This window comes from Haliotis rufescens, unplaced genomic scaffold (genome assembly GCF_023055435.1).
Source record: "Haliotis rufescens isolate VD_foot unplaced genomic scaffold, xgHalRufe1.0.p SCAF_19, whole genome shotgun sequence".
NCBI lineage: Eukaryota > Metazoa > Mollusca > Gastropoda > Lepetellida > Haliotidae > Haliotis > Haliotis rufescens.
Window position 1 is genome coordinate 13,153,048 of NW_025963879.1, and position 23,375 is coordinate 13,176,422.

General features: G+C 38.7%; 1 protein-coding gene across 1 annotated transcript in view; it reads right to left on the reverse strand.

Moving 5' to 3' along the window:
- Window positions 1-18,496, reverse strand: part of LOC124138897 (neural-cadherin-like) — a 55,814-nt gene extending 37,318 nt beyond the window's left edge. Inside the window, exon 1 of the mRNA XM_046505789.2 lies at window positions 17,601-18,496. Within this exon, the coding sequence (XP_046361745.2) occupies window positions 17,601-18,057 (457 nt within the window). The 5' untranslated portion in view covers window positions 18,058-18,496. The remainder of the gene's footprint in view (window positions 1-17,600) is intronic.
- Window positions 18,497-23,375: the final 4,879 nt, after the last annotated feature.

Here is a 23,375-nt window from a genome sequence, read left to right on the forward strand (position 1 = left end):
TATTATTTTGTATAAGCTATAAATTGTTAGGACTCTTACAGTGACAATGAGTCAGGTTTTACATAAATCACCATTACATGGGAACATTTCTGCTTTTGAACTTTCGACTACTACTTAGGAAACATTGTTGATATGTAATTTTTCATAAGGAAGTAACATCACTTAACAACTTCAAAAAAGTCACTTTAATATGCAGTGCTTAAAATTACCATGGTCTCCAAACCATTGACTCACGAAAAACAAATTATCATCCATTTCTGAGATCTCCATTTCTTCTTTCTCAAACCTGGCCAATCATTTTCACAGACTGATAAGGAATCACATCAGTCAGAAGATGGATCACAAACTAAATCTATTGCATTCATAAGCTAAGGACAATAATTCAATATTACACTATCATTTTGATGAAACGAACATTACTTATAAAAAGTTTACCATAGCTGAATTCAGTGATACAGCTTGTTCCTTGTCCTACTTAATTGAAATGGGACTATTTGATATTTGCACACTCTATTGCAAATGCCTAAAACATTTCAAGAATACACACAACGGACTGGCTTTCTTCATTGTTTTTATTCAGCCTGCACGCGAACACTCATACAAAAAATTAAACAATTCAATTCAACATGTTCATACAAAACCCTTGAACAATTATGAAGGACTGGAATGTTCCCCAAAAAAATGAATGAGCAAGTGGCTAAGGTTCCAGCGAGCTGGCTGCTCACAGAGAACAATGCAGCCTGTATTTGAGCTCCCCACATCCCACTGTGAACCATACTGCAGGTTTCAAGGCCACGGTGACCCAGGGTCAGAAGCGCATCGCTTGTCACAGGTTCTCGTATTCCTACAGGCAGGGCCACCACAGATCGATCACCACTGCGATCACCCAACAGCATATTGGACAAGCTGATAATGCTGTGCAAGCTGTTGACCAGAATCACATGTAAGAAGATGGAAGGTTGACAGGCAGTGAGTGATGTGGCCTTGATGAAATCATTCCCTGAGGATGTCCTGTCTTAGCTTGTCACAGAAGGACCACACCATCTCCACATTGCAATGCATTCAGAGGCCTGGCACGTCACAGATGACAGGCACTGAGCAGTGGTGATTTCTCCTTAGTTCAATTATCAAATGCCCACAGCCAAGCTGAAGTGATCATTATCACTGAGCATGGTGCTAACTCAATTTGGTCTACATTTACATCTTAAATCACGGCACATTGGCCAAATAATCAGGGTCAATGCATTGCTGATAGACCAGCAATCTTTGGAGGAGTTCACTTTGAGTGTGACTGCTATAAGAAACAGATTGAACATGAACAATTCAGGCCATGTTAGGAGGCAGATCCAGGATTGTTTATGGGCGAGGGTCACCTGGTGAATTTGTAACTTCAGAACCAAATAAACATCTCCCTGGATAGAGAATAAAAGTAAATTATTTCACCAAGACTAGACAGTGGCCTCATAAGAGCAAGCAGTTGTCTCATTGAACATGTTGAACAACTAAACCAGCTGGGTGTAAGATTAAATCAAGGTAGGGTTGGAAATTAAAAGAAACAATTTATAGCTTATTATCCTGAAACATGGGAATAAACAGTACAAAAAGCATTTGTGTCTATTTAAAGCGATTTACCCTTATTTCTTATTCAAGAGAAAAAATCACCAAATTTATGCCTCAAAACTGATTACTGATTTAATTTTAAAAAATACGCCCCAGTGTTTCGCTTATCAGATGAAGCATGTAAATCATTTTCTTCATAGCAGAACAAACTGGAGCCAGTAGTTCCTACGCACAATGGAATACTGACTTTGATTGGGGTGGTATCTGGTGCTCATATATAACATTGTCTGCCTTATCAAAGTCCCGCTTCTGAAACACTTCTGTTGTCAATTTCCCAAATAAAAATATGTTTTACTTCAATAGAAACTATTTACAAAACTTCATAAGCATAAACATAATCCATCTGATATGTTAGTCTCCATGAAAGTAGCTGGTCATAATGCAAAGATATACAACACTTATTAGACATAGCACTTTTCAACTGTTAAAGGATATGATCTAAAAAACACACACGTTTGGACATGAAAAACAACACAACCATCAATATTTGATTGATTTCACATCTGTAAAGTGCTGGCATCATAAACTCACGATTTATTCCCTCAGACTACAGTTCGGTTATCATTTGCTGTTGGGATGTTTCAAGTGATAGGTATGTCAATCTGACCATCATCATTAACAAACATGATATCCTGAAAGTTTCATTCAATTCCAAGGCTACTCTAACCACATATCTGCCTGACAAGCTGTTATGTGGGCAAATAATGATTTTGTCTGGACCAGTGTCACACACACAGGAGCTTCAGGAAGATGGAGGCAGGAGGAGCCATCGGGGCGATTTCCCATTCTCTTCAGCTCACGCTGGAGCAATTACAGACTTATGTAACATCGAAGCTGCTGGATCGATACCATCACCTCCACTGATGTTTTCCAGGTCGATACTGCCACCTCAACTGATGCTGGTCTGCTGAGTGTGTGATTACACTAGTACTGGGTAACACTCCAGGATTAACACCTATCATCAACTGAAGCGGACATGTGGAGCGTTGTAGTACTTCACTCTGATTCCCATCTTCAATCCTGCTAATTCTAGCACAGCTTGGAGATAACTTACAATGAACACCCTCTAGTCACTGAAGAATGGTGTATTGGGGCTGAGCACAGCGCACATATTTAACAGTATTTAGAAGACGGATATTTAGCTGACATTAACAATGATGCACTGCCTGCATAAACAATGATCAAGCTACTTCTGCATTCTACAAACATGACAAACAAAGTGTGTGACGTGCCAAACAATGTGTGAGATCCGATCGCAGAATGAACTCCACTGAAGCATGAATGTATTTTTGTTTCATCCTGCTGTGTCAAATGGATTCACAACAGGTTTGGAAATATGTAAGGATATAATATGCAAAAGCTGTATTTCATCAATTTTCTGACCAGAACCGAGAATTTCCGTGCAAAGTGTTCAGAAACATACAGTTTCAAATATTCAACAAACACCTCGATTTTTTCACTTCTCCCCTCCAACTGAAAACTAAATACCAATCTAACACTTTTCATAATGTTTACATAGATATTAATCTGAAAAATATCCTGACAATATCAACCATTTTCAAAAATGAAAATTTTACAGTTTCAAGCTTGTTCATAATCTTGAGAAAAACTATTCTCCAAGAAACTTTTCCAAGTCGCACCAAGACGCTGATGCAAATTCCTGTTGGTTTGCTATACATAAAAAGTGCATTGAGGGAACAAGTTGACCCCATCATGCAAGCTGCCATGTTTCAGGTTCTCGGTGATAAGGCCAGCATCTTTGTTTGGTCGATCTGGCTTCTTCCGCAGACTGACAGAGCGTAATCTGCATAATGTCAAGTCCACAGCAGCGGCGTCCTGTCACCAAGCAGCTAACAAAGGCAATCAACGAGAAACAGTTGGCTTGCATCGGTCTGATGGAACTCTACTTGCTGCATATCCAACAGCAGAGAACCAGCACCACAGATGCTCTGCCACAGTGGAGAAAGTAGGGGTGTGATACAAGGGGTGTGATATACTGTATATTCCTACAACACTGCCACAACAGAGAAAAGTGGGGATTTGTGATACAAGGGGTGTGACACACTGTATATTCCTACAACACTGCCATAAGGGGGAATAGTGGGGATTTGTGATACAAGGGGTGTGATACAAGGGGTGTGACACACTGTATATTCCTACAACACTGCCACAAGGGGGAATAGTGGGGATTAGTGATACAAGGGGTGTGATGCACTGTATATTCCTATATCACTGCCACAACAGGGAATAGTGGGGATTGTGATACAAGGAGTGTGACACACTGTATATTCCTACAACACTGCCACAACAGGGAATAGTGGGGATTGTGATACAAGGGGTGTGACACACTGTATATTCCTATATCACTGCCACAACAGGAAATAGTGGGGATTGTTATACAAGGGGTGTGACACACTGTATATCCCTATATCACTGCCACAACAGGGAATAGTGGGGATTGTGATACAAGGGGTGTGACACACTGTATATTCCTATATCACTGCCACAACAGGGAATAGTGGGGATTGGGATACAAGGGGTGTGACACACTGTATATTCCTATATCACTGCCACAACAGGGAATAGTCAGGATTGGGATACAGGGATATACAGTGTATCACACGCCTTGTATCACTGCCACAACAGGGAATAGTGGGGATTGTGATACAAGGGGTGTGACACACTGTATATTCCTATATCACTGCCACAACAGGGAATAGTGGGGATTGTGATACAAGGGGTGTGACACACTTTATATTCCTATATCACTGCCACAACAGGGAATAGTGGGGATTGGGATACAAGGGGTGTGACACACTGTATATTCCTATATCACTGCCACAACAGGGAATAGTGGGGATTGTGATAGAAGGGGTGTGACACACTGTATATTCCTATATCACTGCCACAACAGGGAATAGTTGGGATTGTGATACAAGGGGTGTGACACACTGTATATCCCTATATCACTGCCACAACAGGGGATAGTGGGGATTGTGATACAAGGGTTGTGACACACTGTATATCCCTATATCACTGCCACAACAGGGAATAGTGGGGATTGGGATACAAGGGGTGTGACACACTGTATATTCCTATATCACTGCCACAACAGGGAATAGTCAGGATTGGGATACAGGGATATACAGTGTATCACACGCCTTGTATCACTGCCACAACAGGGAATAGTGGGGATTGTGATACAAGGGGTGTGACACACTGTATATTCCTATATCACTGCCACAACAGGGAATAGTGGGGATTGTGATACAAGGGGTGTGACACACTTTATATTCCTATATCACTGCCACAACAGGGAATAGTGGGGATTGGGATACAAGGGGTGTGACACACTGTATATTCCTATATCACTGCCACAACAGGGAATAGTGGGGATTGTGATAGAAGGGGTGTGACACACTGTATATTCCTATATCACTGCCACAACAGGGAATAGTTGGGATTGTGATACAAGGGGTGTGACACACTGTATATCCCTATATCACTGCCACAACAGGGGATAGTGGGGATTGTGATACAAGGGTTGTGACACACTGTATATCCCTATATCACTGCCACAACAGGGAATAGTTGGGATTGTGATACAAGGGGTGTGACACACTGTATATCCCTATATCACTGCCACAACAGGGAATAGTGGGGATTGTGATACAAGGGGTGTGACACACTGTATATCCCTATATCACTGCCACAACAGGGAATAGTCAGGATTGTGATACAAGGGGTGTGACACACTGTATATTCCTATATCACTGCCACAACAGGGAATAGTGGGGATTGTGATACAAGGGGTGTGACACACTGTATATCCCTATATCACTGCCACAACAGGGGATAGTGGGGATCGTGATACAAGGGGTGTGACACACTGTATATCCCTATATCACTGCCACAACAGGGAATAGTGGGGATTGTGATACAAGGGGTGTGACACACTGTATATCCCTATATCGCTGCCACAACAGGGAATAGTGGGGATTGTGATACAAGGGGTGTGACACACTGTATATTCCTATATCACTGCCACAACAGGGGATAGTGGGGATTGTGATACAAGGGGTGTGACACACTGTATATCCCTATATCACTGCCACAACAGGGAATAGTGGGGATTGTGATACAAGGGGTGTGACACACTGTATATTCCTATATCACTGCCACAACAGCATCACAGAAACACTGCCACAACAGGGTACAGTGGGGATTGTGATACAAGGGGTGTGATCCCCAAACAGCATCACAGAAACACTGGCACAAGAGGGAATAAAGGATCCCTGTGTGAAATGACAATGTCTCATGTATTTAAGAAAATCATGAAGATTAGATTGATAAATACGATTGCTTATATGGTATATCATAAATCATAAAAAAGTGGACAATTGACAACATTTTTTCAATGTCTTGAATAGAAGTTTGCCAATTACCCTGCCCCCCTTAACTATTCTGTATATCCTTGGACATAAGGTACAAGTACATAAACATGAACTTTCAATGTATTGTTCCAATAATGATTCATCTTGAACTACCAATAGCTGGAACTAGCATCCATACCAAGTGTATCCCTAACACAATACTGTATCCCCAGATCAACACATCAAAGCACTGCTGTCATCATGTATGTTGGGAGCACAGCTTTCCTCTAGACCCTAGCAGGCCCTCAGTGTAGGTATCCTATTTCATAACACAAGTTTACAACCTACAAGATGTCTGGCAGATGGGAAGGCTGGCTAATGAGAGCTCCATGCCGTCTTCTCTTCCTCCCTCGTTCCAGTCCCTCGGCTTAATTTACCAGTGAACATGGTGAAAATCAGCTTCTCTTAGCGTTTAATGAGAGGAAAACTAACCTGATTAATAATAACTTTCTCCTAGGCTTCTGGATGGACTTGGGTTGCCTTTGTCCTTACTGTCTTTCTTCTGGCACCACTCAGGTGATATATCAGACTGGGTGTATCAGGTGACAATAACTCACCTTGGCGTATGTTCTATAGGTAAGGCCAAAGAACGATACCAAAGAACTTTTCAACAATTGTTTTTGTTCAGCTTTAGATAAGTTCAGGATTTCAGACAACCATTGAAAAATGGTCTATTCAATGACATATTTGATGGATGCACCCTTACAATTATCTATAGGTAGAAAAAGGATAGTATGAAAATGGTAAACTTCGTAAACATGCAAATGTATGGTTTTGTTTTTCTATGGAAAGTAACATGATTTATCGAAGACTCAAATTAATTGGTCCAGGCAGGCAAATTTGGGAAAGTTCTTTTATTCTTAAATTCAGATATATTTTTTCGTTGAATTTATGCAATGTTGTAAACTTAGTTGTTTTATCTTTTTTGGTTCGGTAAAATTAAGGTCACAGTTGTTGTGTTTGCAAATCGAAAGCAACAGTTGTCGTCATCACATGAATAGTTATGTTGGGAAGTACACGGCTTGACTCAAGGAACTTGATTTAACTTGCACCAGGTGCATGTTGACATGAAAACCTAGTTGCACAAGACAAACCAGGTTGCACCCTGGTCCCAATAACTTATCAAGTTGAAACATAGATGCATAAACTAGTTTAACTACGTACAGTCCCTGATCTCTGATGACTCATCATGCTCATGATTGTGCATGAATTGATGATATATTGCTGTAAAACGCAATAGGAACATGTGCACATAATCTTGAAGTAGCCACATTTAGATGATGTCACGTCCAAGAAAGCATGACAAATTACACACAAAACAGAGATTCGTGACATAGTGTGGTAAGTAAAGCTTAGAGGTATTGAGGATGTTCAAAGATCGATGTGTGGAAAAGTAAGGGTTAGCCAGACACAAATTTTAATATCTTTTACTTGCACTTGGTGCAAGTAGATATAAATATTAGGTTGCATTTTTCAATAATAGGTTGCACAGTTGCATGTTTTATTTAGCTAAATCGAGCCATGAAGTATATTAGTTGTATATCATTTCAGGTTATTGAAAACTTAGACTGAACATCCCTGATGCAGAAGCAGCATCAAACAAACTTAGAACTGTTTTAACGGTCACTGGATTTCACATATTGCTAATGTATTGCTTTCTCATTTAAAATTATTAGTGTCTTAAAAATCTCAATTACACACAAATGAATGAGAACATCTTCTCAGATATCTTCATTAATGAAAACCATATAACCATATAAATGTAAATTATGTATGTCTGTATATATGTATATATGAATCATAATGTCTTGTCTTTTAAAATTGCATCTGTCCCGTAATGGAACGTTTCTGGAATAAACATCATATTATCTTATCTTATCTTATCTTATCTTATCTTATCTTATACACAAATTTCAATGACAGGACATATCCATTGTTGGCCATTAAAAGTATGCACCACCTCAACAATGTCAACAGAGGAAAATAATTGTATGAAAGTCATCAAACTCAAATTCTTGCCCCCAGTGCAACAAGACCTGTCATTGCTGATGTGACATTATCCTGATTCTAAATCCTTCATGTGTCTGCAGGGAAGCAGAGTCTTCCCATCCCACGCTGTATCTGTCATTCATTGTCATTATCTAGACCTGTCATTGCCTACACTGCTTCCTCCATGGGGAAATCGTGTGCTAGCTGCAACACCAAGGTGACATACCTTGCTGAGTTCCAAGGCCTACTCGTTTCATTAGACCAAAAAGTGAAGACCCACAAAAATAATAACCACACTAATTCATGGACAAACTACAATCAACCATAGCAGGATCAATATCTGTGTTGCAATCTACTTCAGCGTACAACACTGCTGATAAAGAATATCTGATGTGAATATCTGATTAGATTTGTCAGTCTGACAGACCCCGCAAAAACAGTGCCCAGAGCTAACTTGAAGAGTGAAATAAAAACTATTGCAGTGAGTGAGTTGGAAGTAAACAGCAAAACATATTGGAAAACATGTCATCTGACGGATTGAAGTCATGAGCTTCGTCATCCTTATAGCTAGAGATAAGCAGCGTATTTGCGTAAAATACCCCACACCCCCCCCCCCCCCCCCCCCCCCCGCCCCCAATTTTTTTCAAATCCCAATAACTTTCAATTACTTGCGTACAGATACGCATGCATTATATGAAAAACTCAAATGTATAAACACATGATACAAACAGCAAATACCCAAATGAAGCTTTTTCAGCATGCATAGAAAGGAGCTTATTTCCGAAACACAATTACGAGCTAATTTACTTTCCGAGTCAAGCCTATATATTTAGAACCATTATCATGATTATATACCATGCATACATCTAAAACATTATTTCATGTTTTTTAAATCTTAAAATGTTCACTAATTTTGGGAAAAACCCAATAGTGTGATGACTAGATGAGTGAAAAAATATTGGTTACCCAATGAAAAATGTAATAACCCAGTTAAAATAGAAACCCTAAAAACTCAATTGCTCAAAATGTTATCTGGAGTTCTGATCCTGTCTAATGTAGAACATCTTACCGAGGCAAGTGCATTAACTGACTATAAAAGTCCAGTTTTCTCCTTTGTCAGTTAACGCCCTTTCTTCAGGAAGATGTTCTACATGAGACTTAAAACAGTTTGCTATAGTCAGCAAATTTCACACGTAGAATGACGTAAGGCCTCCCAATGGGAACTTCCCATCTGAAAAATGCCCTGTTTTGTCTATTCTACCAAGTCTGTCAGTCTCAGAAATGTATTAAGTTTCCTTTTATTCAATACTGCTCTCAATATCTAGACATGTTCAGGCAAATTATATTTGATGCATGCTGTGGAAGGTCTCGGTGGATCCTGGTGACAAGGCCAGAAGACCACTTGAATACAAGGCCAGAGGACCACTTGAATAAAAGGCCACAGCCAATCACTGGATTTTGATACAGATCACATCCTGATTCACTTGCAAAACAAATTGTACCACATTACACATAGATCACTACACTTTAGTTTCAGGATGAATTATTGATGAAAATAGGAAATCAACAAATGAAGTTGCCTACCAACTGATCATGGTCTCGAAACAACTATGGTAAAGAAATAATAAAAAAGCAAGTTATTATATGTGAAAAGGACAAGGGCATGAACTACCTGTCTCACATTAATGACAAAACACATTGCACAACATGAAACGAGATTTACACCATGTTAATTCACCAATGCTTTTTATGGAAATGATAACGCACTTCTTGTCCTTTGAGTCCTACAGCTAACCAGTCAGTGGCCAAGGGGGCCAGGTTGTTCTATGGGAGATAGTGAAGGTCATGTCACATTCCTGCAGCGCCCTGGAGACAGCTAGCCACTAAACATGTTCAACATTCTTTGTGGGGGCCTCTTACGTGAATGTTCAAAAATAGTACTTGGTCTCATGGACTATCAAACTTTGTCTCTTATCTACTACAACATTACAGATTAACACAACCACCTGAGCCTGGTAATCAGTTGGGCCTAAGTGAATCGTGATTTTGTTCCAATATGGCGGAAAGTTCACTTCGGCCGTTCGTGGTTGCTTATTTTCAGAACATTCTAAACGATTCTAGGGTTATCAGAAACATTTTAGAATGATCATTGGTGATTTCATAAAAGACAGATACCTGTGATCACTAATATGCTATTTTGGAAATTCATTTCTCCGAGTAAATATCAGAAATTTAGATTTCAAAACATACTGTAAATAACGCTGTGAATGGTGATTTAGTAATGTGTAAAAAATGGCAGGATGTACCTAATTTTCAGAGGTCATTTTCAGTAATTTTGCTTTGCCTATAATGACAGTGGATGATATCACAGAACAGGGAATTTCACACAGAATTCAAAACAGTGAACTGTATTTGGGTGAGGGAAGTATGTTGAATTTGTTTTGGACTTCAACATGTGTTTAAAGTGAGGGTTGAAGGGGAGGGACATATATATCCTTCTGGCATCCAGGGGGTTCATTATCTCTATCCATTAACAATACATCCAAACAACTAGCCTTCCACCATCAGAGCTTAAGTAATGACAAGTAATTAAGGAATGGAAACACAAATTGATCAATATTGCCAAGCACCAAAAACAGGGAATATTCTGTTGTATATATTCTTAACTCATTCATAGCACATCTTCACTCCACCAAACATGCATTCCCACCAACAATCTCTTCATCAAAATAAAATGTTTACACCAACAACTGGAGTTTGAACTGTCACTAATCCCAATAAGAATGAGCATGACTGAAAATGCTGGGAATAATAAACACTGATAAACGGTTGTGCATCTGTTCCACTGCAAGGTCATTTGTCTAGAAGAAGTAGTAGCAGCAGCAATTGTGATTGATCAAACAGTCTCCCCTGTCAGGCACATTGACAAACTGAGGCCAGGAATTCCACGATCAATACAGCATCTAGGCGCAGGAATTAGAGTAATCATGAAATGTGGTCTGCAGCAGACAGGTTCCGACCAAGCTGAGCATCGGTCCGAGATTCAACTTCAGTGGCCAAGGAGGAGACAGCACTAACAGAAGAGGATTGATCAGACATGATGGACTGGTGCCCTTGTCATTCTGCTTTGTATGCTGCACGTGAGACTACATCTTAAACACTAGTAACATGGACAATGTCAAATAGGAACTGATACGAACATTAGAATCCTAGTTTACAAATAATATGATTAATATGGAACATGCTCTTGGTCAATGCCAGTTCCTCAAATCTGTCAATGTCAAAGTAAGTAATTTATTATTACAGTCATATCACAGTAGCCTGAAGGTAGTCAAGTCTCCAACAATAAACTAGTGGTTGATAGCATGAGCATCAATTCACAGTATGATTACACACAGTCAGACACTCATGGAATAGGAACCCACCCAATCCCTAATCTGGCTGCTGTAACCATGCTCACAACCTATGCCACATATTGTCCTCAAATGTCCATGAAAGTAATAAGCAGAAACAACCATGAGTTCCACGGACAAATGCTCTGATGGTGTACTGACATTCATAGGTGTTCATGCTAAACTGTGTTCTACCTGAATATTACAATAATTGCATACAAACTACATGAAAAGAGAAAGAAAAATCAGGCTCTTTCCAGAAATCTTGATATACCTGCACATTCCCTAAATCAGCAAATCTAAAAATTGGCCAAGACAAAATAAAAATGGATCGATTTAAATACTGATAAATACCAAACAAATACAAAAATATTTAACATCAAACATGATACAAAGTACACTGAACACGAATAACACGAATAAGACGTCCAAGGTTTCCTCTGGTTTACTGTCCTTGTTAATGACGCTGAATCAATTATTGACAGTTAGGCAACAACACCAGGCTCCAGACACTGTCTGACTGCATCACATGAAACATTCACAACCAACATTAGCAACAAGGACCTAGTGTACTGTACTGACGGCCATGGATTCATTACATGCTAAAAACAGGTTTTATTGCATTTCCTGAGACATTATGCAACAAAGAGGACCTTCAGTGTATTCACATATAATTACAGACACCTGCTGCTTCAACGACGGGCCATTGAAAACATTAATGAATACTTATTCTGAAGAAGTATCATTGTGCAGATGGTTATGCCAAACTGTTATTGTTTGATAGGTCAAACATTCTAGAATAATCAATAGCCATTACTGATGTCACTCATGTCACATTTTACCAGTTCTTCACTCATCTCATACATGTTAAACAAGGCAAAGTAGTTAATGCAGGATGATACTTCAAGTCCTCATGATTTGCAAAACAAGGAATACATATACATATATATATATATGCATGTCTTCAACATTGTTGAAAAGATCACATGTATATTTAATCACCCCTTTGGTCACAATACAACATATGTATATTTTACACCAAGAATGCTGAACAGTGTTGCAGGTTGCTACTGCAGATGTGAAATATTCTTCATAACCTCACTGATGGTGTCATACATCCTTTGAACATCCTCAAACCTGTTCAACAACAAATTGCCAGTGCTGCTCATCGTGAAAGTGTTTACAGACCCCTGGATATATTTGAATGTGTGGGTCAACATGGTCAAGTGACCAAGTACCTGTGAAGCTGAAACATGGGGAGCTATCTCAGAAATAGATGGGGATACAAACATCTTACAGATAGATCCAAGACCAGGACTCCATGGCAATCTGAAGCACACTGCCAGTACTAGTCCTGCACCATGGCTGTGGAATATATATATTTTATGAAAAAAAATGTATAGAAATGTATACAAAAGCAAGTCTAGCCAGCTCTAGCTAGCTCTATGAAATCAGCATTGGGAAAACTATTTTTTTTATTTTTAGAGTCAATGCATGGTCAAGAAGGGTATTGCGTAATATAAGATTTCATAGACTAAATGCCAGTACTTCTGATCTCAGTTTTCAATTGTCTGTTCTGTGTCTACATAATACATAGCAACCATGCAGACAATCTGATGCTTAAGGCCTTTATCACATTAGTTCAAAGTCAACATGCACCTAGAAATGACACACCTTCCTCTAATACAAATGGAGTACAGCACACACACCCTGAGTGTATGCGTTAGCACATTTGCACGCCTCTATCTCCCTACAGTAGGCAATCTACACCCCAGTGTGAAGGGAGGAAGGCCTCCCCATGCTTCACTAGAAATATATTGATGTCCTGTCTCTCAAACTCCAACAGTGTGTTCAAAGACCTAAAACAGATCAATATCTGACTAGAATGTTGACTCACACCTACTAAGTGGAGTAGGGAGAACACTACTGCACTGCTCCCAGTCTACTCTCCTTTGTCAGGTGTGTAATTACAACACACACAATAAACACCAACATCTGGCGCTGCTGATTCACCGGGACATGTGACAGCAGTCTGCTTTTGATACATACATGACTAGGCTTTGATAACAATACTGTCATATTCACGTCAAAACATAACTGCTATAGTTATGATGACCTGCTTACATGTAGTCTTATCGAGCATGTCTGATACAACACATGCATCTTTCTTACATGCATCAGTTTATTATGCATGAAAAAATATCGGTAGAATGATATTCTCTTTAATTCTTTTTTAATCAACTAACCCTAGATAGCAAGCAATTTCATTTAAACATTATTTCACTATAGGTTTGATTGTGATGTTTTCATGGTACCATGTGTACAAGTCTCGTAGTCAGTCATACAGACCCTGAAACAAATATATCCAACATTGTCCAATATGGCCCATGCAAGTCTAAAATGTTTGGCAAGTCTAGATTACTGCAGTATCTGAAAATGAAGAAAGTCTCTGGGCTCCTTTTTATTATATTTAAAACTATAATTTAACAATTGTATTTTCTTTAAAATATGTTTCATTACAGAGACTAGATGTTAGTCTACAGGTCTTGTTGATGATCAAGATCATTAATGTACATAACAAATGAGTGACTAACACGGCCTCTACAAAAAGTATTTCCTTTAGCACACGTACAAGTTTGATTTATGAAGCAGTGTAATATTTTGATACTGCCCCTGCAAACAGTTTTCAGCCTACTTTAATAACCATAAATAAGGATAAGTATATAGGACATATGTTGCCTCACATGAGAAATGTAGTAATTTATCTATATACTCCTGCCCTTCTCATGACACAACAATATAACAAACTATGTGCAGGTGCTCTTCCCTGATCAATGTAAATCACATAATCGCACCATTTATCTTGCAGCTTTGTCGATACACGATCCAAAGATTTCACTGCCTTTCTTATCAAGACTTGACGATACGGAGTGATGTGGAGGTGATTTGTCAAAAGCAGATCCCGAAAGCTAGTTTTCTAACACTGATGATTAGTTTCATAGAGACATGCTTCCTCTCTGCTATACCAGAGTAATCGTTTACCACATGTACAAGCCATTAGTTTCATTTAATCAGGTCCTAGCTGGCAAAAACAGCTTTCTTTTATGTTGTTACTGAGATTGATCATATAAACCTGGCTATGAGAAAGTGATCTTAGTGCAAATTCCTTCAAGTCCTGAAGCAAATTTATTACGAGAAAATGAAGCCTTTGGGATTAACGTGACACCAGTGACCTCAGAAATATTATTCTTCGTCTCTTCACATTAGGGGGCTTATCTCAAGTCTGCTGCTGCCCAGTGGGAAGCTTTAGCTGAGAAACAATACAAAATGACAACAATCTTGTTAGACAAAGAAACATACTTAAGGAGAATGAAGGCCACACAGGGTACATCATGATACTCAATATGGGACTGAATAGGATACATAGTGCGATAGCTTCAAATTCCATTCAGCATAGCTACCTTAAATTTTGAAAAGTGAGGGGAAAAATGGAGTTTGGCTTCTTTTTTTCTTCTGACATGCATCAATCATGTTCTTACACAGATCTTTCTAACCTTCTGGCTAGTTATGGCCCTGTTTAATTCATTAGTAACACTTTCAAAATGACACTTTTACAAAAGAAATCATTATTGTTTCCAGTAAGGCAATGCCAAACTATTTTACTTTGTTTGCAGGAAATTCTTTTGGAAATGTCAGATCCAGGAGAAAAAAGGGAAAGGATGGAAAAAGTGAATTTGTTCAAGGGTTACAATCTTCTTGCCAATAGACGGCAAATTTTCACAGGTAAAGTCTATGCCATTGCGATTCAATATTGAAGGAAGCCATTATAGAGATGGTAGTCACCACAAAGTTTTCCATTATCTACAGAAGTCAGTGAAATGAATGTTTATCAGCTTATCAAAGACAGAAACTTCACAAGCCATCTTGTTTTGAAGTGCCCGTGTTCACAACACTGACTTTCAATTATTTCAATTTGAAAGTTACCAAGATGTGCAAATGGGTTGAAATATAAACATTTTTCAGTGTTCATGGCTTTCTTCAGGTGCATGAAACTGTTTCTATCTGAACATTTTTGCTGTTTACTTTGTCAAAAGCACTGCAGTGCTTCAGGTCATTAACAGAGTTACCGTCAGTCGTGACAATCATACCCCTTGACAAGGTTACTGGACCTTCAACAATTGTCACTTGACAGAATGCCAGAAGAAATGGTAACAAGAAATATTAAAATGTACGAAAACAACTATATTTGGTTTTTGGCCTTACAGTTTTTTTTTACGTTTACCGCCATTATAAATATGGATTCTCAAAACACACAATCAGATAAGCTGTTGGTAGAGAATTGGCTAGAAGGCTTTCATACTGATAACGGCAATGAATTGAATTTAGAGCAGCCACCCTTACTTGAAATTAAAAAAAACATCTAGGTGAAGCACATTTTATATTTTCAAATGGTTTCTTTTCCCAATTTGAGAAAAACTTGATCTACAGGTTCCATAAATAGATGGTCTGACCTAAACAAAACAGTTAAAATATATATCTTGTAGACTTATTTCTTCTTGTGCTGTGCTACCGATTATTAATCTTATTATTTTCACCTGCAGTTCAGAGATATAAGTAATTAAAAAAAAGGTTGTCTTAATCAGGTTTATGCTGGACATTTCTTTTTCCATTGTCCTCATTGGATATTGTAATAAGCCATGTATCATGGATACAAAACACCAATTCCTTCAGAGAAAAACGTGAATTCAATAACTATCTTGAGGACAGATTCTTTCAGATCACCGTCACTAATCTGTTGATAAAACTGGTCATGATGTCAGCGACTACACAAGGATTTGAAAACGTAGCCTATTTTTCCAATCCTGTTTCTTCCTTGTCACCAATCAATTCTACTAATTAACTGGATGTTTTGGTATAATGAATAGAAAGAAATGAATGATTCAAAACATTGATCGTGGGTACACCTCGCCTCATTCAATACCAATAGCCAGGACTTTGTTACAGTAGTACCCAGGACTTTGTTACAGTAGTACCCAGGACTTTGTTACAGTAGTACCCAGGACTTTGTTACAGTAGTAACAAACTGGGTCGACAGGAAACACCACCTTTAGTTTTATAGCCTAAGCAGAGACTGTCCAGCCATGATCAGATAATGACTACAATGAACTTAAAAGGCTTTGGCTTGCACCAGTTCTGGCATCCGACCTCCTTCCTGTTTATCCAAACCCTTAAAAGCTTGCCCAGGTCAAATCTTATGTCCAATTCACTGTAAGGGGCACCTGCAAAGATCCCCACCTATTCCTGCCTAAGCCAATACCTGCTGCTTCTACACATCCACAAAGTACTTCGCTACCACTGCCAAGCACCTGCAGTTGAACATACATAAATAGAGCACTACAAGCAATTCTATACTGCTTAGAAGTCACTGTAGAAAATGTAGTCATATTACAGGACACGCAGAACAATAAGGATAACTTACAAGGAAACCATATGAAACATTGATTTATGTCAGTGATTTCCCTGATTGTGACCGCTAATCAAAAGACTGACATTTTATTTCACTACAAATGAAAGGCTATGGCAGTCAGTGAAATTAACATTATGTGTTACTAGGGAGTATGATGCCAGCATATCAATATTATGAATTGCCAGTTGTTGAACAGGTATTGCAAAAAAGAGGGAGGGGCCATGCTACCATGAATCATCAAAAAGATACATTCATTAATCAATTTTGTGTCTAATTAAGGTTACATGTCATTTTTTTAAAGAGTATGTTTCTGAATATATCTTGTACAGATTCCATTAGGTGGAGCGAGAAATTGTTTAGCTTATACAACATATTTCATGATTCGTTGTAATCAAGATGTTTGGTTTCCACAAAAAAAAATCCCTTTTTCAAGCAAAACAACATCCCTATTCAAGCAAAAAAAATACATCCCATGCAAGTAACTTGTCATTGTTCGTGATATGAAAGAAAACATTCCTGGGGGTGCTGAAAACAACTTTACATTTAATCTTAAACATGCAATAATCACCGTCAACGGTGTACAGGTGTTTAGTTGTGACATTCTACCATGTTTCATGAATGACGTACATGAAATTTTATTATATATACATCTAAGTATACACATTTTTCAAAAAAGATTCTATGGATAATATACGTTACCTGTGATGTTATTTTGGTTTGTTGCTTTGATAACGAGCTGAATGCTCCGTTGTGTATCGTCTTCATAATCAAATGTTCTACCAGGCTTCAACACCACATTTCCAGATGTACTACCCACAGTGAGCATATCAACTGTTGACGAAACAATCTCAAATGTATGGGGACCGTTAACCTGTGTGCTTAGTTGGAAAATTGGTTCAGTAAAAGTGATATTTTCGGCTAGAGTCCTTTGGAAAGCAAGTGTCGCATCTCGCTTCACTCGTTCGTGGTATGGTCTGGATCTGGCGTGACGGTGATGTGTCAAATAAGGGCTTATTTCGGAATTGAAATCCACATCTTGCATATATATTATATTGTGATCCTGAGAACGTAATCCATGGATTGAGCTCACAAAGACCAGAAAGGAATGTAGGAGAAACGCTGCTTTGCAGACGCATCGGTTCATGGAAGCCGCCATGTTTGTCAAGGTGAGCGACCCTCACAGAAAACGAGATCGGTGTTTCCAATTAAAAAACCTATAACATTCACAACCTCTAGAAACAAAAAACCTCATACATGGTCAGCAGTTAGCGTGGATAAGCCAGCATCCACTGACGAACACACATGTAATTTCACAATCTTGGTATAAACGGCTGAGGTTTTCTCCTTTGAATCGAAAATTAGAATCCAGACGAGTCGAGGTATCCCCTCCGCTCCGCACTTTGTCTTGCGTTATCCCAACGTACAATAATCCACAACTTTCCGAATTTCCATTCACCTCTTCCCAATCACAGTCCTTTCTTCGTGTGGTGATTCGGATCTATCTACCTTTCTCACTCCATTACTCACTCTTCTGTTATCTGTCCCCTGCTTCCTGTTCGAACATAGCGGAGGGAATGTGATGGCTGTTCCATTCCCCTCCCTCTTCGTGTGCTACCGGCGATTTGAAAAAAGCAGTCTGTTTTGAGATGCAATGTAGCACACGAGACTAGTATAAAGAAAATGTGTTTATGACGATGGTAACACTGATATATATACGTATGTTGCAAAGGTTCGGGATCTTACAGGCGTTCACCCGTTTCGTGTTGAACGAGGGGGGTAACAGTAACAGCCCATTTTTGTAAATACTTCTCTTCAACCAATGCGGGCGTGGGCAGTCTGATGTCATGCGCACCTTTGATGTGACATACCTGTGCGATTACTCTGTCGAATTAGAACTCTAAAATTATCGAACATATTAGAACCGATAGTGCTACAATCCGTTAGGTATGTGAATGAAAAGATTGATTTTAGTTCGTGTATTAATTTGAAATTAACGTTAAATGAAAGTGACTGTAAGCAATGACACCTGTAAGCTTGAAAAACAAGATGGCGTCATTTTCCATTTATGGAAAATTAGGGCACGACGCTTTGAAGGTGAAATAATAAACCGACATTGGCAATGTTCAATGAATCAGCATATTCATTCGCGGCATTAATCCATTTGACTGTTTTGTTACTGGCCAGACATACATGTTTCAACGGACTTGTTTGGGTGTGTATTTAGCAATCAAAACTAGGGATAGGTTTAGCGACATAATTGGTTTACCTTGCGTATTGAATGTAAATTATGAAGTTTGTTTTGTGATTTGGGACAAATGGTTTGTTGTTGTTTGACAAGGGAATTAAAAAAGAAACGACTACTGCTTGTCTGACCCATTGATCTAGAATGAAAACAAAGCATCGTTTCAGATAGACAATTTGTGTTATGTATTGTGTTGAGAATTTTTATAACTAACAAACGATAAGAATGACTACATTTTTATTTGCGTGTGGATTCATTGAGCCTTTGACAAATGTTTTATATAAACAAACATTACTAGCAAAGATACCTTGGGTAAAACGTGTTCTGTTAATTTTGCTTACACTCTTAAGATAAGTGTGAAGCCCATTTCTGGTGTCCCCCGCCTTGATATTGCTTGAATATTGCTAAAAGCGGCGTAAAACCACACTCACTCACTCTTTAGATAATGTAAATATGAAAAAAGAATAAACTAAATAATTGAATATATATCTATAGATCTTCTTTATTTATATTGTATCTATCTTAACCATTTTTACAGATCATTCATATTCTTATGCTGACAATGACGATTTGTTGATAATTTGTTCGATTAATAATTTTCGTTACCTTTCGCTTTATTTTTTTATCCCACGAAAGGTATGAAATTAACTGACCATCATCTAGGTTGATAAATCGGTACGCTGGGTGTAATCTACAGCTCATCTGTCAAAAATACTGATTGATCTGGTCGAATGATTTATGTTTCTTAATGATAACCAGTTACTCTAATCGGAGTATTATGTATAGAAATGGATTTTGTTGCAGATAAAGTATAAACATGCAATTGCATTTATAAAGCATTCCCACAGTATAACTTAAGGTTAATGGTGCCATTTGAACAGTATCGCGTCCACGTTTAGACATATGTCGAACACATCAGTGTGTTTTAGAAACGTTTACAAGTATAACAAAGCCATGGATATAAAATAAGGATTATTTAAAAAAACCCGATTACTTTCAAACTTATACATTCTTGGGCAGCAGGATATTTCATACACAAATGTTTCTTCGCGTTCTGTTTCGCACTGGGATACCGTTTCAATAAACAATCTTTATGGTTGAGTGACCATTCTAAGAAATGACTATGAAACAATTCGTTGAGTGCTCTGTTTCAAAAAACAATCTTTACGGTTGAGTGACCATTCTAAGAAATGCCTATGAAACAATTCGTTGAGTGCTCTGTTCCAATAGACAATCCATGTGGTTGAGTGATCTCGGATTAGAATCCGCTCCTCTTAATTTCATTGATTTAGTTTCAAATGAGAAGAGGGGGCACTGGTGGCCCAGTCGTCTAAGGCGCCGCGATTCGCTGTGCAGAGTTGCGTCCCCTGGGCATGCCAGAAACCTATGATTGTTGGTTCGACTCCCGTGTCTAGGTTTGTCAGCACCATACCTGTGCTCGTGGGTTTCACCGAAGTGGTAAACGTCTGAGACCTGCATCACTTCGGGCTATCCTCCAACATCCAGCTGACACGCCGCGATATAACTGGAATATTGTTAAAAGCGGCGTTAAACTCAACTCACTCACTCAAATGAGAAGTCACACTGGGAAAATGAAAAAAAGACAATTTGTAGTTTCAATATGTTTTATTACACTCAAATCATTCAAGATACTTTTAATGACATGTATTGTTAAACAATTAGCCATACTTCTTCAAAGGTAAAAAAAGTAGCGAACAAAACACGAGGTTTTCTGGATGTCGAGTTTTAACTTTTGGACCGGCACATTGATTTTATTTTGTATTTTAGCTTCCCGTTATCTAGATTTACGTTGCAAGAGTATGGCGAATACAATAAAGATAATAAGAGTGTATTTACATTGTTGCTGTTAAACACACACATGGCGCCAGATTTGTCTGGGTGGCCCACTTGTCTTAGGCGCCGCAATTCGCTGTGCAGAGTTGCGTCCCTTGGACACACCCGAAACCTATGATCATCGTGAGTTCGAATCTCGGTGCGCCCCGATATGTTTCTAGGTTTGTCAGCACTATACCCGTGCTCGTGGGTTTCACCATAGTGGTTAAGGTCTAAGACCTGCATCACTTCAAGTTGGACCCGTGAAGATGCGGGGTAGAATAGGTCTTCAGCAACCCATGGCAGCCGCAAAAGGCGACTATGCTTGTCGTGAGAGGCGACTAACGGGATCGGGAGGTCAGGATCGCTAACTTGGTTGATGCATGTCATCGATCCCAATTGCGTGGATCGATGCTCATGATGCAAATCACTGGATTGTCTGGTCCGCACTCGATTATTTACAGACCGCCATCGTAAAGCTGGACTATTGCTGAGTGCGGCGTTTAACAACAAACAAAACCAACAAAACCCATCAATTTGACACGCCGTGATATAATTGTAATACTGTTCAACACGGCGTTAAACCAACCCCCTCACTAACTCCCTCAAGTTCGAAGGTCTAAGTCCCAGAGCCGAAACTAGAATGTTCCCACTGCCTAATTGTGTTGTGATATCCTCACATAGGGGGTTGATATGGAAACTATGCATTTGTTTGTTTGTTGTTGTCTGGAGGACTATCAGTAATATAGCACACAAACAATCGATCGACAATTATGAGAGACACAAAGAGCTATCAATACTTTTCATCGTGTAAGTACGTTTGTATGTATCGCCCTCCATGTTGTTTTGATCTCAATGCCCTCGTTATGCTAATCAAAGGGTGATCACCGCCAAGTAATTAGTGCTGATCACTGTTAATTACTGAGTTGTTGATTGCATCTGTGTGTACCTGCCGAAATCACAGAGCCGATGTACAGAAGGCCCACACTGTGTATACAACTGCGGCGCTCCATGGGGTAATGAAGGCGACGAGCCCCTAAGTTAATTAACTCAAAGTATTTTATACCAAAGGATGGAAATAAGTATATGTCTAGGTGATGCTGTACGATAGCAGTAAGAGATGCATTATATGTGCAACAGTGAACGGAATGCCACTTAAACCGTTGATTCCATAGACTATTCAAAATATATACAGGCTAGGTCAGTTAAACAAATTGATGTATTTTATGGCACGTGACATACCAATATATCTACGTGATGTACGACGCCATGAGGGATGCGCACAATAATACACGGTAAACCAATTTAACTGTAGATTTTCATTATTTAGACTATACACAATAGACACACTCAGTCACTAAACCGAATTAAATTACTTTATAGCACGGGATCAAGCACAGTTTTCTGTGTGATGCTGTATATACACAATAGGTCCGAAGGAAACTGTTGTATATATAATACACACTATATGTACTGGATCTCTATGGCACTGTTGTTAATGTTTTACACTATATGCACACGTTGTATTAATGAGCCTTTTTCGGATAAGGGGCAGTCGGGTAGCCTAGTGGTTAAAGCGTTCGCTCGTCACGCCGAATACCCGAGTTCGATTCCCGTTATGGTACAATCACTTTTTTGGATATAAACTCACTGCATAAAATTTAAATGAAAATACTATATATACACTACTTCAAAATGAAAAACGTATCTAAATGAAACTTTTGGAGATAAAGAACTCACAATGTTAAATAAAACTTTTGGAAATAAAAAAATCAGAATGTTAAATAAAACTTTTGGAGATATAGAATTCTCAATGTAAAATATAACTTTTGAGAATGTTGGTTCGTTTGTTGTTTTACGCCGCACTCAGCAATATTCCAGCTATATGACGGCGGGCTCTAAATAATCGAGTCTGGACAATCCAGTGATTAATATCATGAGAATCGATCCACGCAATTGGGATCGATGACATGTATCAACCAAGTCAGCGATCCTGACCTCCCGATCCCGTTAGTCGCCTCTCACGACAAGCATAGTCGCCTTTTGCGGCAAGCTTGTGGAGATACAGAGTACACAATGTTAAATAAAACTTTTGGAAATAAATAATTCACAATGTTAACTAAAACGTTTGGAGATAAAGAACTCACAATGTTGAATAAAACTTTTGGAGATAAAGAAAACACAATGTTAAAAATGCAATATGGACACACTATCTAAATGTTGGCGTTACTATCTGAAAAATAAACACAACAAAAGTATATCTTAATATGAAATGTCATGATAGACAATAAACGCTTTTTCTAAATGAGACTTAAAGTCGGAAGTGCTACATATATACAATATATACACGTGGTTTAAGTGAAACGTCATACGCACTACACACAATGTCTACATGAAGC